The sequence below is a fragment of the Cetorhinus maximus genome, unplaced genomic scaffold, assembly GCF_964194155.1.
Source record: "Cetorhinus maximus unplaced genomic scaffold, sCetMax3.hap1.1 HAP1_SCAFFOLD_825, whole genome shotgun sequence".
NCBI lineage: Eukaryota > Metazoa > Chordata > Chondrichthyes > Lamniformes > Cetorhinidae > Cetorhinus > Cetorhinus maximus.
The window spans coordinates 93,741-111,185 of NW_027596767.1; the positions used below are offsets into that span (position 1 = coordinate 93,741).

General features: G+C 49.7%; 1 protein-coding gene across 1 annotated transcript in view; it reads right to left on the minus strand.

Moving 5' to 3' along the window:
• The window catches only part of LOC144674815 (palmitoyltransferase ZDHHC5-like), a 78,563-nt gene that overhangs the window by 25,410 nt on the left and 35,708 nt on the right, over nucleotides 1–17,445 (minus strand). The window contains exon 2 of the mRNA XM_078536014.1: nucleotides 2,406–2,527. Coding sequence (XP_078392140.1) covers nucleotides 2,406–2,527 — 122 coding nt within the window. The remainder of the gene's footprint in view (nucleotides 1–2,405; nucleotides 2,528–17,445) is intronic.

A 17,445-nucleotide genomic window follows, 5' to 3' on the forward strand; every position in this document is an offset into this window, starting at 1 on the left:
TACAAGTTCAGCAGGTAATAGCGAAGGCAAATGGAATGTTGGCCTTCATTTCAAAGGGAATGAAGTATAAAGGTAGGGAAGTCTTGCTAAAACTATACAAGGCACTAGTTAGACCACACCTAGAATACTGTGAATAGTTTTGGTTCTCATATCTAAGGAAAGATATACTGGCATTGGAGACAGTCCAGAGAACGTTCACTAGGTTGATCCTGGGTATAGAAGGATTTTCTTATGAGGAGAGGTTGAGTAGTTTGGGCCTGTACTCATTGGAGTTTAGAAGAATGAGAGGCAACCTTATTGAAACATATAAGATTCTTAGGGGGCTTGACAGGGTAGATACTGAGAGGTTGTTCCCCCTTGTGGGAGAGTCTAGGACCAGAGGGCATAATCTCAGAGTGAGGGGACGCCCATTTAAAACAGAGGTGAGGAGGAATTTCTTCTCTCAGAGGGCAGTCAATCTACCGCAGAGGGCTGTAGAGGCTGGGCCGTGAAGTATATTCAAGGCTGAGATAGACAATTTTTTAATCAGTAAGGGAATCAAGGGTTATGGGGAAAAGGCAGGAAAGTGGAGTTGAGGATTCAGATCAGCCATGATCTCACTGAATGGCGGAGCAGACTCGATGGGCCGAATGGCCTACTTCTGCTCCTATGTCTTATGGAGACCTAATCACAAACTAAAGGCATTATTTTTATTTTAAAGATTAGAAATATGCACCTATTCTACTCACCAATCAACTGCTTTCCCTGCACTTGCATCATGTTGTGCTTTGTGAAATCACTCCACTGCTGGTCGCACTGTAGTCTCCCCGTTCTATTTAATATGAAGTCTCCCCCTTTCTCGAGCCTGTTACACAGGAACAGGGGGAGGCCCCATTCAGCGCCCCCTCCTCGAGCCTGTTACACAGAAACAGAAGGAGGCCCCATTCAGCCCCCTCCTCGAGCCTGTTACACAGGAACAGGAGGCGGCCATACAGCCCCCTCCTCGAGCCTGTTACACAGGAACAGGAGGCCCCATTCAGCACCCCCTCCTCGAGCCTGTTACACAGGAACAGAAGGAGGCCCCATTCAGCCCCCTCCTCGAGCCTGTTACACAGGAACAGGAGGCGGCCATACAGCACCCTCCTCGAGCCTGTTACACAGGAACAGGAGGCCCCATTCAGCCCCCTCCTCGAGCCTGTTACACAGGAACAGGAGGCCCCATTCAGCCCCCTCGAGCCTGTTACACAGGAACAGGAGGAGGCCCCATTCAGCCCCCTCGAGCCTGTTACACAGGAACAGGGGGAGGCCATTCAGACCCTCCTCAAGCCTGTTACACAGGAACAGGAGGAGGCCCCATTCAGCCCCCTCCTCGAGCCTGTTACACAGGAACAGGAGGAAGCCCCCATTCAGCCCCTCCTCAAGCCTGTTACACAGGAACAGGAGGAGGCCCCATTCAGCCCCCTCCTCGAGCCTGTTACACAGGAACAGGAGGAGGCCCCATTCAGCTCCCTCCTCGAGCCTGTTACACAGGAACAGGATGAGGCCCCATTCAGCCCCCTCCTCGAGCCTGTTACATAGGAAAAGGAGAAGGCCCCATTCAGCCCCCTCCTCGAGCCTGTTACACAGGAACAGGAGGAGGCCCCATTCAGCCCCTCGAGCCTGTTACACAGGAACAGGAGGAGGCCCCATTCAGCTCCCTCCTCGAGCCTGTTACACAGGAACAGGATGAGGCCCCATTCAGCCCCCTCCTCGAGCCTGTTACACAGGAAAAGGAGAAGGCCCCATTCAGCCCCCTCCTCGAGCCTGTTACACAGGAACAGGAGGAGGCCCCATTCAGCCCCTCGAGCCTGTTACACAGGAACAGGAGGAGGCCCCATTCAGCCCCCCCTCCTCGAGCCTGTTACACAGGAACAGGAGGAGGCCCCATTCTGCCCCACTTGAGCCCTATCCGCTCTTTAATTAGATCATGGTTGATCTGGACCTCAACTCCATCAGATTGTCTTGGTTCCATAATCCCTAATATCCTTGACTAATAAAAATCTATCAATCTCAGTTTTAAAATTTCCAACTGACGCTTGGTCTCAGCAGCTACTTTTTCATTGGCGTGGTAGGGAGAGAGTTCCAGATTTCCACTACTGTGTGAAGAAGTGCTTCATGCCATCACCCCTGAACGCACTGGCTCTCGCTTTAAGCTTCTGCACTCTTGTGCTGGACTGCCTCCTCACCAGAGTGAATCGACCCAATATGGAGAAACGATCAACTCCTTCAATCATCCCAAACTCCTTGATCAGTTCACTCCTTAGCCTACGATTCAATTCTGCCCACCTGCCCTCGGAATTTAACCCTTTGGCTCGCGTGTCAGACAACCAGCACCCGCTGGAGCCCGTAAATGCCGCGCACGGGGAGAACGATGCGCAGAGACTCACCTCGTGGGAAGATGCCAGGGTCCATAAATGTGGCCATGCTGAAGTTTGCCAGCACAAAGAGGAAGATAATCACATTGTAGATGGGAATGGCAGGAGAGAAGGCCTGGCTGAGCCATGGGCACCTGTGAGAGAAAGAGACAGACAAAGACATTAGAGTCACAGCACAATAACATCTGTCACAGGCTTGCGTCTTCACACGGTCAAGGAGGAGCTCCCATTATTACAACACTACAGTATGTCCCAAAGCTCTTCAGAAACAGGAAGGAGCTTTGAATTTGAAGAGCAATCAGGGCTGTCATGTAGGCAAATATGGCAGTCAGCTTGTGGTCAGAAAGCTCACGCAAAGTGTACTTCTTTGTAGGACCTTGGCTGAGCGATAAATATCGGGCCCAGGACACCAGGCAGAAGAGCACCACATTACCCAACCCCCACTCTGCCAATAACCATCTTCTGAGGCAAATGGGACCTCAGTTCAACATTTCACTCCAAAATACAGCGCCTCCGACAGTGCGGCACTCCCTCAGTACTGACCCTCCGACAGTGCGGCGCTCCCCCAGTACTGACCCTCCGACAGTGCGGCACTCCCTCAGTACTGACCCTCCGACAGTGCTGCACTCCCTCAGTACTGACCCTCTGACAGTGCGGCACTCCCTCAGTACTGACCCTCCGACAGTGCGGCACTCCCTCAGTACTGACCCTCCGACAGTACGGCACTCCCTCAGTACTGACCCTCCGACAGTGCGGTGCTCCCTCAGTACTGACCCTCTGACAGTGCGGTTCTCCCTCAGTACTGACCCTCCGAAAGCGCAGCGCTCCCTCAGTACTGACCCTCTGACAGTGTGGCGCTCCTGTCACAGGGTCAGCACTGAGGGGGTGCTGCACTGTCAGGGTGGTATCATTTGAACCATGCATGTAAAAGATCCCGCAGACACTACTGCAAGGGACACGTTGCCCTGCGCCAACATTCCTCTCTCAACCGTCATCAAAATCAGATTGACTCAACTCATTTGTTGTGGAGGGATCTTGCTGTGCAAACCAGGGCTGCACTTTATCTTCCTTGAACGCCTGCATTTCAAAAGTAACTGGATGGCAAGTCAGATGCCGTCTTGATGCCAAGGGGCAGTCACTCTAACCGCACCTCTGGTGTTCAGATATTGTGTCCATGTTTGGTGGTGTAAACAGGGAGAAACGGTTTCCAATGGCGGGAGGGTCGGTAACCAGAAGGACACAGATCAAAGAGAATCAGTAAAAGAACCAGAGGGTGGGGTACATGAGGAGAAATGATTTAGACGCAGTGAGCTGTTGTGATCTGGGGCGCGCTGCCTGAAAGGGCAGTGGAAGCAGATTCAACAGAAATGCTCAAACCGGGGAATTGGATAAAAATTTGAAGGGGAAAGTTTTGCAGCGCTGTGGGGGACAGAGTAGGAGAGGGGCGATTAACCAGATAGTTCTACCAAAGAGCTGACATAGGCATGATGGACCAAATGGCCTCCTTCAGTGCAGAATCTGTCTATGATTCTACTGCTGAGTTAAGTGTTGCCTGATGGCACTGTCAATCTTGCCTTCTGCCACTTTACTGTTGATTGGAGTCTGACTGGCTTCTGCTTTTATATTTTTCTCGTTGGGCAGGACGCGCCTAGCTAACATTCCACAGTGGCAGGGACAGAGAAATAGGCTGAGGGGTTGGAGGGAGGCACAGCTGAATCCCGAGGTTAAATTTGTGTGGGTCACAGGCCAGATGCTGGGTAACAATGTCAATGCTGCTGCAGAAAGCTAAGCAGCTCCAAGTGTCAGCACTTGCCTGAGGAAAGTAGAGCAGAATTCATTGGGTCCCTCTTTTATTCTTTCCTGAGAAAGGAGTGTGGCTGGTAAGGCCAGCATTTGCTGTCTGTCCCCAAGGTGATGGTGAGCTGCCTTCCTGAATCACTGCAGTCCAGCTGGTAGAGGTACACCCCAGCGTTAGGTTTATACACAGGAACATAGAAAATAGGAGCCTGCTCTGCTATTGCAGATCTCTTACCTCAGTGCCATTTTCCTGCACTATCCCCATATCCCTTGATATCTTTAACATCTAGAAATCTCTCAATCTCTTTGACCCATTACCTGCACTTCTTCCCTCACCTGACCTCTCCTTCCCAGCACCACGATAGGGTTCCCCTTGTCCTCACTTCCCACCCCACCAGCCTTCATATTCAAAGGATCATCCTCCACCATTTCCGCCAACTCCAGCATGATGCCAACACCAAACACATCTTCCCCTCCCCTCTCAGCATTCAGAAAGGTTTGTTCCCTCTGGGACACCCCGGTCTACTCATTCATCACCTCCAACATCTCACTCCTTTCTCACAGCATCTTCCCATGCAATCACAGGAGGTGGAACACCTGCCCCTTTACCTCCTCACTGTCTAAGGCCCCAAACACTCCTTCCAGTTGAAACTGCGCTTTATTTGTACTTCGCCAATGGGGTCCACTGTATTCGCTGCTCGCAATGCTTTTCTACATTGGAGAGGCCAAACGCAGACTGGGTGACCGCTTTGTGTAACACCTTCGCTCATTCTGCAGGCGTGACCCGGACCTTCCGCTCGCTTGCCATTGCAATTCACCCTCTCGCTCTCACATTTCTGTCAATGTTCCAGTGAAGCCCAACTAAGCTGGAGGAACAGCACCTCATCATCCGATTAAGCACTTTACTACCTTCTGGGCTCCACGTTGAGTTCAACAATTTCAGACCATGAACTCCGTCCTCCACTTTGAATGTCCCTCCCCCCCGCAGCCACCCTGCCAAAAGCCAGTCTGCATCTTGTTCTCGTTTTTGCTTTCAGACGATGCTGACCTTTATTCTGCTATTCACACCTACTCTGAACCAATGCACTGTCTAATACAGTCATTAGCACTCCTTTTTTGCCTGTTCCATGACAGGCTCCACCTACCCCTTCACCCCCACCCCACCCCACCCCACCCCCCATCACATCCCTACCCCTCTTTAGTTCCGAAGAGAGGTCATGTTGGGCTCAAATCGTTAACTCTCATTTCTCTCGCCACAGATCCAGCCAGGCCAGCTGAGTTTTTACAGCACTTTCTGTTTTTATTTCAGATCTGAAGCAGCGCTTTGCTTTTATTTTTCTAGAATGGTTCCAGGGACGGAGTTATTACAGATACACGCATAGACCGGAAAAGCTGGGGATGTTCTCCTCCGAACATAAGAGGCTAAAAGGAGATTTGATCGAGCTGTTCAAAATCATGCAAGGTTCCGATAGAGTAAATAAAAAGAAACTGATTCCCGTGGCTAAAGGTTCACAACGTGGACACAAATTTAACATGACTGGGCAAAGAACCAGAGGTAATGTGGGGGAAAAACTTGTTTTTTGAAACGCGACGAGTGCTTAGGATTTGAAGTGCGGTGCCTGACAGGGTGATGGAAACAAGACTCAACAGTATTCCTTCAAAGACAGTTGTGTTAATGACAGAGAAATAATTGCATGATTATGGGGGAAGGACAGGGGGAGTGGGACCATCTGGATTCTTGTAAGTGCCAGTGCAGGCTCGATGGGTCATGTACCTTATTTTTTTATTCATTGTTGGGATGTGGGTGTCACTGGCTGGGCCAGCATTTATTAACCATCCTCAACTGCCCCTTGAGAAGGTGGGTGGTGAGCTGCCTTCTTGAGCCGCTGCAGTCCCCGTGTGGTGTAGGTACACCCATGGCGCTGTTAGGGAGGGAGTTCCAGGATTTTGACCCAGCGACAGTGAAGGAACGGCCGATATATTTCCAAGTCGGGATGGTGAGTGGCTCGGAGGGGAACTTCCAGGTGGTGGGCGTTCCCCATGTGTCTGCTGCCCTTGTCCTTCTAGATGGTAGCGGTGGTGGGTTTGGAAGGTGCTGTCGAAGGAGCCTTGGCGAGTTGCTGCAGTGCATCTTGTAGATGGTGCACACACACTGCTGCTACTGTGCGTCGGTGGTGGAGGGAGTGAATGTTTGTGGATGTGGTGCCGATCAAGCGGGGCTGCTTTGTCCTGGACGGTGTCGAGCTTCTTGAGTGTTGTGGGAGCTGCAACTCATCCAGGCAAGTGGAGAGTATTCCATCACACTCCTGACTTGTGCCTTGTAGATAGTGGACAGGCTTTGGGGAATAGGAGGTGAGTTACTCTCCGCAGGATTCCCAGCTTCTGACCTGTTCTTGTAACCATGGTATTTATACAGCTGGTCCAGTTCAGTTTCTGGTTAATGGTAACCCCCAGGGTGTTGATAGTGGGAGATTCAGTGATGGTAATGCCATTGAATGTCAAGGGGTGATGGTTGGATTCTCTCTTGTTGGAGATGGTCATTGCCTGACACTTGTGTGGCGCGAATGTTACTTGCCACTTGTGAGCCCCGAGCCTGGATATTGTCCAGGTCTTGCTGCATTTGGACGTGGGCTGCTTCAGTATTTGAGGAGTTACGAATGGTGCTGAACATTGTGCAATCATCAGCGATCATCCCCACTTCTGACCTTATGATGGAAGGAAGGTCATTGATGAAGCAGCTGAGGACACTACCCTGAGGGACTCCTGAAGTGATGTCCTGGAATTAAGATGATTGACCTCCAACAAGCACAACCAACTTCCTTTGTGCTAGGTAGGATTTCAACCAGTGGACTATGCTTAGATATCCAAAAGGCATTCAATAAGGTGCCACACACAAGGTTAATACACAACATAAGGTCTCATGGAGTTGGGGGTGATATACGAGTGTGGATAGAGGATTAGTTAGTGGACAGGGAGCAGACAGTGGGGATAAATGGGGCATTTACAAGTTGGCAGGCTGTGAAAAGTGGAGTGCTGCAAGGAGCAGTGCTAGGGCCGCAGCTATATACAATCTATATTAATGACTTGGATGAAGAGGCTGAGTAATGAATCTAAGTTTGCTGATGATAAAACTAGGTGGAAAGGTAAGCTGTGGGGAGGGCACTAAGGCTGCAAAGAGACTTAGGCAGCTTAAGTGAGTGCGTAACAAGGTGGGAAAGTGCGAAGTTATTCACCTTGTTCGTAAGAAAGGAAAAGCAGGATATATTTTTAAAAGAGTTGTGAAACTTGTAAATGTTGATGTTCAGAGGGACTTAGGTGTACTCACAGGAGGAACACAAAGTTAGTGTGCAGGTACAGCAAGCAATTAGGAAAGCAAGTGGCAAGTTGGCCTTTATTGCGAGGGGACTGGAGTACAAGAATAAAGTCGCCTTGCTCCAATTGTACAGGGTTTTGGTGAGACCACACCGGGAATATCGCGCACAATTTTGTTCTTCACATTTAAGGAAGGATATGCTTGCATTGGAGACAGTACAGTGAAGGTTCACTCGGCCGCTCACTGGGGCGAGAGGGCTCTCCTGTGAGGAGAGGCTGAGGAAATTGGGTCTGTGTTCTCTGGAGTTTAGAAAAATGAGAGGTTGTCTCGTTGAAACATTCAGCATTCTGAAGGAGCTCGACAGGTTAGAGACGGAGAGGTTGTTTCCCCCTGGCTGGGGGAATCTAGAAGAAAGGAGCACAGTCTCAGGATAAGGGGGTCGGCCATTTCGGGCGGAGAGGAGGTGAAATTTCTTCACTTGGAGGGTTGTGAATCCTTGGAATTCTCCACCCCAGAGGGTCGTGGATGCTTCGTCACTGAATGGATTTAAGGCCAGGATAGTCAGATCTTTGGTCTCTCAGGATGTGGGGAGCATGCCGGAAAGTGGGAGTTGAGGCCCAAGATCAGTCATGATGTTACTGAATGGTGGAGCAGGTTCGATGGGCTGAATGGTCTACTCCTGCTGCTCCTATTTCTTATGTTCTTATGTCTAACTTGTCTCCTGAATGGCCTGGCTCTGATTTGAAGGTTCAGCCCCCTTGTCCTAGAAGCCCCCCCACAAGCAGAAATCATTTCTCTCTATCTACCCTTTTGAATTCCTTTCAAAATCTTAAAAACCTCAATCAAGTCATCCTTGAATGTCCTCTATTCTGGAGAATACAAGCCTAGTTAATGACACCTCTCCTCAGTCTAACCCTTGGAGTGCTGGTAACACTCTGGTGAATCTGCATTGCGCTCCCTCCAAGGTCAATATATTCTGAGGTATGGTGCCCAGAACTGTACAGTGTTTCAGATGTGGTCCAACCAGGGATTTGTATAGCTGGAATAAAACTTCCTCCCGTCTATTTTCAAACTCCCTAGTTATAAAGGCTAATATTCCTCGAGCCTTTTTGAGCTTTTTGTACCTCTGTGTACACAGAACCCTAAATCTCGCTGGACTTCCACTCTTCCTAGTTTTTCATCACTTCAAAAAATACTTGGATCTATTCTTTCTTTGGTGTAAAACAGATGACGATGTTCACAGAGATAAGCTCCTTGTTGTGTGCCAGCCAGAAGTAGCTTGGAGGGGCCCTAAGGGAAAACAGACACAGGAGGAGATGGCCAGTGGTGGGGACTGAGACGTTTAGTGGGAGCTTTTCACTGGGTGCTGGAAACAGGAAACATCCCAACACCCCGACAGCAACGCCACACGAAACCAATTCAACGTTTCAAAGTGCTCCTAGCTGGGACCAACAGCAGTGTCGGGCCTGTCAACACCAGTGCTTCACTCTAGAGGCCACCAATATACGATAATCACTAATAAATGGAACAGGGGATTCAGGAGGAACTTCTTTACACAGAGTGCTGAGAGTGTGGAACTCAATCCCACAGGAAGTGGTTGAGGCAAACAGCATAGATGTACTTAAGGGGAAAACATGGGGGAGAAAGGAATAGAAACATGGAGGGAGCTTCACTGTGGATCTCTAGCTAATCTGGAAGGTGTTTAAAGGGGGAGTTAAATAGTGAGCCGCGCCCTGGCAATCCAGCAGTGAAAACACATGCGACTCTGCCTCTTATTTATACATACACTTCTGTCTTGTTCGTTTGTTGTGTTTGTGGTCTGTGGGTTTGAGAGATTTGGAAAGAACCACCAAGGAGCTGTTGCCTCGCTCGCAGATAAATCTCAAATCAGAACGCTGGGATTTGTTGGCCGCAGTAATGAAAGATATTTGCTGATGAACAGTGACAGCGCAGCACTCCCTCAGTCCTGCCAACTGGGAGGGGGGTGGGGGTGCCAGTTTGGATTACAGGGCTCAAATTGCTGGAGTGGGTTGGGAACCCAACCCCATGAGCATCCCCACTCAGGAGAGTGTGTTTTCCCACCAAGCCACCCATCGAGAACCACACAGCAGTGCGAAGGGGGGGACAGATACTGCAGGAGCAGAAAAGATGCTCCATCATGGGCTCGTGACTCACCAATGAGACATGCGCCAAGCTATTTCCCAACGCAGCTTCCACACATGTTTGCAGATGAGCCCTATCACAGTCTATGTCGCAATGCTGGCCTCGCACCAGCTTCCACATTCAGTCAGACAGAGAAAGAGCGCATCTATAGAAATGCGTTAGGGCTTACATCACTACATTTTCCACAACCTCGGGACATCCCCCAAAGTGTTTTAAAGCCAAAGAAGTGCTTTATAAAGCAGGTTCACTGTTGTAACATAGGAAACGGTGCGCACAGCAAGCTGCCGCAAATAGTAACGCAATAATCATCAGATGAACTTTCTTTAAATCAATGTTGGTTGAGGGACACCAAGGGAGCTGCTGGATACTTTTAAGTCCACACGATAGGGTAGACAGGCCTTGGTTTACACAGCAGGAGACTCAGTTTGTTGGGCCACGTAGTAAGTCAGGTGATGGAGCTGTGGGGGGGGTATACCAATGCAGGTGAGCCTGGCAGTAGGGAAATCGGTCGGCAGATGGCACACAGTGAGTGTGGGGAAGGCAAGAGAGTTCACTAATCCCTCTGGGATTAGTTAGTGAGGAGCACACACTGGTAGATTCTTTCCCCTCACCTTCCCAGGCCTGTAAGACCCATGATCAGCTAACTCGGCAGAGAGGGGGATGGGTCCCAGTTTTAATTCCTTGCTGGGTAGATTAAGCATATAACCGGGTCAATGAGATGCTGCATACTGTTTAATGGTCATAATTATATTCACCCCTCCCTCTAACCTCTTCCAGCCCCTACAACCCTCCCTATCTCTGTAACCTCCTCCAGCCTCTACAACCCTCCCTATCTCTGTAACCTCCTCCAGCCCCTACAACCCTATCTCTGTAACCTCCTCCAGCCCCTACAACCCTCCCCATCTCTGTAACCTCCTCCAACCCCTACAACCCTCCCCATCTCTGTAACCTCCTCCAGCCCCTACAACCCTCCCTATCTCTGTAACCTCCTCCAGCACCTACAACCCTCCCTATCTCTGTAACCTCCTCCAGCCCCTACAACCCTCCCCATCTCTGTAACCTCCTCCAGCCCCTACAACCCTCCCTATCTCTGTAACCTCCTCCAGCCTCTACAACCCTCCCTATCTCTGTAACCTCCTCCAGCCCCTACAACCCTCCCTATCTCTGTAACCTCCTCCAGCCCCTATAACCTTCCCTATCTCTGTAGCCTCCTCCAGCCTCTACAACCCTCCCTATCTCTGTAACCTCCTCCAGCCCCTACAACGCTCCCTATCTCTGTAACCTCCTCCAGCCCCTACAACGCTCCCTATCTCTGTAACCTCCTCCAGCTCCTACAACCCTCCCTATCTCTGTAACCTCCTCCAGCCCCTACAACCCTCCCTATCTCTGTAACCTCCTCCAGCCCCAACTCTCCCTATCTCTGTAACCTCTTCAAGCCCCTACAACCCTCCCTATCTCTGTAGATCTCCCAGTGTAAACTGCCAAAATAATTATCCCTCAATCAACATACGAATTAGGAGTAGGTCCCTCGAGCCTGCTCCACCATTCAAAAGGTCATGACTGATCTGATTTCAATCTCAACCCCACATTCCCGTCTATCCCCAGTAACCTTTCACCCCCTTGTTAATCAAGAATCTATCTCGCTCTGCCTTAAAAATATTCAAAGACTCACCACCCTCATTTCTCCTTATCTCAGTCTTAAATGGGCGAACCCCTTATTTTTAAACAATGGCCCCTAGTTCTAGATTCTCCCACAAGAGGAAACATCCTCTCCACATCCACCCCTGTCAAGCCCCCTCCGGATCTTAAAGGTTTCAATCAAGTCACCTCTTACTCTTCTAAACTCCAGCGAATTCAAACCTAACCTGCCCAACCTTTCCTCATAAGACATCCTGCCCATTCCAAGTCTTAGTCTTGTAAATCTTCTCTGAACTGCTTCCAATGCATTTACATCCTTCCTTAAATAAGGGGACCAGTACTGTACACAATACTCCAGATGTGGTCTCACCAGTGCCCTGTACAACTGGAGCATAACCTCCCTACTTTTATATTCAATTCCCCCCTCACAATAAATGATCACATTCTATTAACTTTCCTAATTACCTGCTGTACCTGCACACTAACCTTTTGTGATTCATGCACTAGGACACCCAGATCCCTCTGCATCTCAGGGCTCTGCAATCTCTCACCATTTAGATAATATGCTTCTTTTTTATTCCTCCTGCCAAAATGGACAATTTCATACTTTTCCACATTATACTTAATTTGCCAGATCTTTGCCCACTCACTTAACCTAACTATAACCACTTTGTAGCCTCATGTCCTCTTCACAACTTACTTTCCTGCCTATCCTTGTGTCATCAGCAAGTTTAGCAATTATACCTTCTGTCTCTTCATCCAAGTCATTTATATCAATTGTAAAAAGTTGAGGTCCCAGCACTGATCCCTGTGGCACACCACTCGCTACATCCTGCTAATCAGAAAGTGACCCATTTATGCCTACTATTTCCTGCTAGCTAGCCAAACTTCTATCCATACCTATATTATCCCCTACACCATGAGCTTTTATTTTCCCATGGTAACTTTTGATGTGGTACCTTGTCAAATGCCTTCTGGAATTCGATTCCCCTTTATCTACAGCACAATTAGCTTCCTCAAAGAACTCCAATAAATTTGCTAAACAGATTAAACAGATGACACCCTGGTCCATTCCTCCATCACCCCCTACTCCTCAACCCCCACCTACGGAACCTCCCCATGCATACGCAAAATATGCAACACCTGCCCCTTCACTTCCTCTCTCCTCACCGTCCAAGGGCCCAAACACTCTTTTCAAGTGAAGCAGCATTTCACTTGCATTTCCTCCAACTTAGTCTACTGCATTCATTGCTCCCAATGTGGTTTCCTCTACATTGGAGAGACCAAACGCAGACTGGGCGACCGCTTTGCAGAACACCTTCGGTCTGTCCACAAGAACGACCCAGACCTCCCTGTCGCTTGCCATTTCAACACTCCACCCTGCTCTCTTGCCCACATGCCCGTCCTTGGCTTGCTGCATCGTTCCAGTGAAGCTCAACGCAAACTGGAGGAACAGCACCTCATCTTCCGACTAGGCACTTTACAGCCTTCCGGACTGTATATTGAGTTCAACAATTTTAGATCTTGAACTCTCTCCTCCATCCCCACCCCCTTTCCGTTTCTTCCCCCTCCCTTTTGTTTTTTCCAATAATTTATATAGATTTTTATTTTCCCACCTATTTCCATTATTTTTAAATCCATACCTTTTATGCCCTTTTAGTCTTATTTCACCCCACCCCGACTAGAGCTATCTGTACCTTGCGTGTCCTGCTATCCGTTCTTAATTAGCACATTCTTTTAGATAATATCACCACCTTCAACACCTCTTTGTTCTTTTGTCTGTGACATCTTTTGGTTATCTGCTCTTATCACTGCTTGCTTGTCCCTACAACCTAATTTTCCAGTTCACTTTAGCCAGCTCTGCTTTCACGCCCTCATAATTGCCCTTATTTAAGTTTAAAACAAACAACAGTAGAAAAATACAATCTGGTCATCATCTCATTGCTGTTCAAGAGAGCTTTCTGCGTACAAATTGGCTGTCATGTTTCATACACTGCAATCATGGTTATACTTCAAAAGGGCTTCACTGACCAGAGGGCTTTAAAAGCACTCTGCCAATTAACGATGATCGCAATGGAGCTAATAGGAGTCCTCCTGTTGGTTCAGAACTGCAAGCTCTCTCCCCCCTCCCCCACTGACAGTGTATTGGGCAACCCTTACTCCCCCAGATTTCTCCAAAGTCTGCCAGCAGTAAGTCAATTATTCTGCTGGCAGTAATGATGCAACAGGGTGCGGGAGCAATTATCTGAGCCGATCGCAGCCTCAGAGTTTGTGGAGGACGGGGCTGAGGGACAAACCAAGCAAGGAGCTAGAAAAACTGGCTTTCCCCTCACCCTCAGCCTGCATAGCACCACTGCTCTCAACCATTAAGGCTTGTTCCGATGTCACTCACATGATACAAACACCACTCTGGGAAAGGAAATGGAAACAGAAAAAAAACAGCAAGTGGGACTCGGTAACCCAAAGGTCCCACTCTAGGATGGGAACACACATCATGCAGCACAGGAGGAGGCCTTTCAGCCCACTGTGCCTGTGCTGGCTATCCACCTGCTCTTCCCCAACTCCCCCCCCACCCCGCCCCTCCCCCCTCCCCCCATAGTGCTTTAATTTCTCCTTTTCAAGTTTTTAATGCAGTCCCCTTTTTAAGAGTCACTATCTAATCAGCTTCCACCACCCTATCAGTCAGCGCATTCCAGATCACAACAACTTGCTGCGCAAAAGGAAGTTCACATCAAAAAAAAAATTCTCATCTCACGATCTCTGGTTCTTATCAATTACCTTAAACCCGTGTCCTCCAGTTACTGACCCTCCGATCCTCCCGCCACTGGATACACTTTCTCCCTACCTACTCTACCCAAAACTCTTCATAAAACAGAATAGGGTCCAAGAATGATTACAGCACAGGGGGCCATTTGGCTCATCAATATCTGTACTGTGTCTCTGCAAGAGCAACTCAGCTCACCACGCACCCATGACCTTCCCCTGAGGCCTTGCAAATATTTTCTCTTCAAATAATGACCCAATTCTCTTCTGAAAGTGATGCTTGAATCTGCCTGCACTACAGCCTCAGGCAGTGCATTCCAGGCCTTAGCCACCTCACTGCATCAATGTTCTTCATCTTCGCCTCTGGTTCTTAACCCTCTGCCACTGGAACAGTTCCCCCCCCTCCTTTCTACTCATCGCTGGGAACCCTGATTAAATCTCTCTTTAACCTTCCTCAGCTCTAAGTAGAACACACTCAGCTTCTCCAGTCCCTCCACATGAACTGAAGTCTCTCATCCCCATGATCATGCTGATAAATCACCTCCTTCCTGAAGGAAGAGTCATCTCTACAGTGCCTTTCACAACTTCAAAAGCACAACTTACACCCAGTTACAGTAAGTTTTTTTTTGAAGTCACTGTCGAAACGTAGGAAACACGGCAGTCAATTTTCACCCAGAAACTCCCATAACAGGCAACATGATCGTAACTGGCTAATTTGTTTTTAGTCATGTTGGTTCAGGGATAAACATTGGCCATGAGACTGTGGGAAACACTCCTGCCATTCTCCCGAGAGCGGCCATGAGATCCTGTACGTCCACCTGACACAGTCGCGCTCCCTTCGTCCCGCCCGCCTCTCTGGCGGAGTGGCGCTCCCTCCGTGCTGCTCTGGAGTGTTAGCCCAGCTTGCACTAAAGTCTCTGGAGTGGGACAGTTACCCTCTGAGCCATGACTGACAGTTAAGAGCGAGGCACCTAGAACTGTGCGGAATCGATTGACGTCAACAGTTCAGGGGAGCGCTGCGCTGTCCGAGGTGTAATCTTTTGGGTAGGATGTTAAATTTGAGGCCCACCGGATCTGCCTGTTCAACGGGACGTCAAAGATCCCAAGGCCACTATTCAGAGGAGAGCAGGAGATTTCTCCGTACGTCCGAGCTCAGCAACAACGCGGCCGAAGGGCCAATTGTCTCAGTGCCACCCCGTGGGAACCGCACAGCAGTTTTCAAGGTCATCCACCGGGCATGAAACGCTTCACAGTGTTTCTGTGAGGCACAAAGTACACATCTGTCTTTACCAATACAAGGCGGGATACCTCGAGGGGTTTTCATTTAAGATGAACCATGTTTGCCCTGCCAGATGACTCAGAACATTCCCAAGCTGAATCATTAGATTGCGCAGAAGCAGCTCAGCTCCATTCAGGCGTTACAACTGATTTCTGCTGACCACAAATGAGGAACCTCGCTATGTATTTGCTAAGGAGATATGCAGGGAGTTATAACCAAAAAGAAAAGTCTTGCTCTAGTGTCTCTTCAGGGAAAGGAAACCTGCCGTTCTTATCTGGTCTGGGCCTGTACGTGACTCCAGTCTCAAAACAACAGTGCTTAACTCTTAACTCGCTTCTGAATTGTCACCCAGTTTGTGTCAAAACCACTACCCAACAGGTTTAAGGTAGTGGCCTACAAGCACTCAAGGGTAACTAGGGACTGCTGCCAGCGACACCCATGTCCTCGGGGTGAATTCTGGAGCACTGTTGATTCTGGTCCTAGGCTCACTATAAACATTAACAGTAATCAGTTGTGGCGAATGGTCCGTTACCATGCTGCCGCATCAACGTAACCGATGTGGTACATGCACTGCCTGACGTGTACCATTCAACCACAGAGTTAGAGAGACGAAGGAGAATAGAAATCAGCAGCCAGGGCGCCTGTTGTACATTGCAGGAGAAAGCGGAAAGAGAGCGAAGCCAGCTTTGGGTGGGGTGGGGATGGGGCAGACAGAGCCTCGAGCCCCTCAAGCTCTCGCCACACACCGATCTTGTTGCTGCCAAGACAACTCAACAGTGGGAACAGGCCTTTCTAAACCACCCAGGCTGCGGGTCCAAGGCAAAGTCAAATCACAGGACCAGTAGGAACAGACAGTCAGCAATAACGTGGGCCTTTGCGGGGCCAGATAACTTGGTATCATCGCAAAGGTTGCCTGTCACCCACTTCCAGTGCTGGGAGAGCCTCTGTTTTCAGAAGTGACCATTTGCTCTCGTCAGTGTGTCCGAACCCTGCAAACCACGGTCACCCCGCCCGACACAATTCTTGCATCACCTGCAACGCATTGAAACCACACCCTGTGTCATGAGAAAGGGCCTTTGCATCAGATCAGAGCGCACTCGTTACACACTAATAAACACAAATAAATCACAGCCAAGGAGGCCAAACACAACACGGCGCATTACAGCCCTGTCATGAAGCAGGGCGACAGGCTGCCTGATGTGTGGCCGAAACAGCAGCCGCTGGGGTTTTTAAAAAGGCCTCATAAAAAAGGAAGAAAGTCTTAAAAAGTGAAGCATTTCCGGGGCTCCCCTCCCCTCCCCTCCCCCATCAGCACAACTCATCCTCCAGCATTCCAAGCTCCAGGAACACAGTGAGAGCTCAGTGAGAGGCAGGGAGCTCTGGGTTGCATTCAGTCCTCTCTCTCTCTCTCTCTCTACTCTATTTCTGGAGCTTGCTGTCCTTGGGACAGTCAGCTTGCCGTCAGCAGATTGCAGCAGCTGCAAACTACGGTCAAGCAGGGCATGCACAGGGTGTGATAAGACAAATGGCCTCCCTTCTCTGTGGCGCGGTTCGATGGCGTGATGGCACCTCGACCTTTCCAGATTCTTCTTGAAATCAAGTAGCACTGCTGCCGAATTTGTTTAGCCCACTTGACCCTCCTATGTGCTGAGGAAGTCCCCCACCGGCCCGGCCCTCCCTCAGGACGGTATCCCCCCTCCCCACTCCGGGCTGGCCTGGATGACTGGCTCCAGTGTCCAGGGTGGTTTTCAAGCCCCCCCAAATCTCCTCACCCAACGGCGAGTGTACAACCCACTGACAGCACGAGTTAGGACCCTGGCACACTTTTCCCTCTCCCTAGCCTGCGCCAATTGCAGTGCCCCCTACAATTTCCCCACTTCAGGACCCAGGCACCTCTTCAATCCTGGTACTCGGCGCCCGGCTCAAGAGTGGCAAACGGTTAGAGGCATGGATGGCTGTCCTGAAAGGGATCCCCGTTTGGCGGCTGCTGCTGCAGCACATTTGATGGATGTTGAAAGACCTGGTGGGAGGGAAGCCTAGAATCTGCCACTGTGCTGCTCCTCCCTTCCCAACAACTAAGACAGACAGAAAGAGGAATG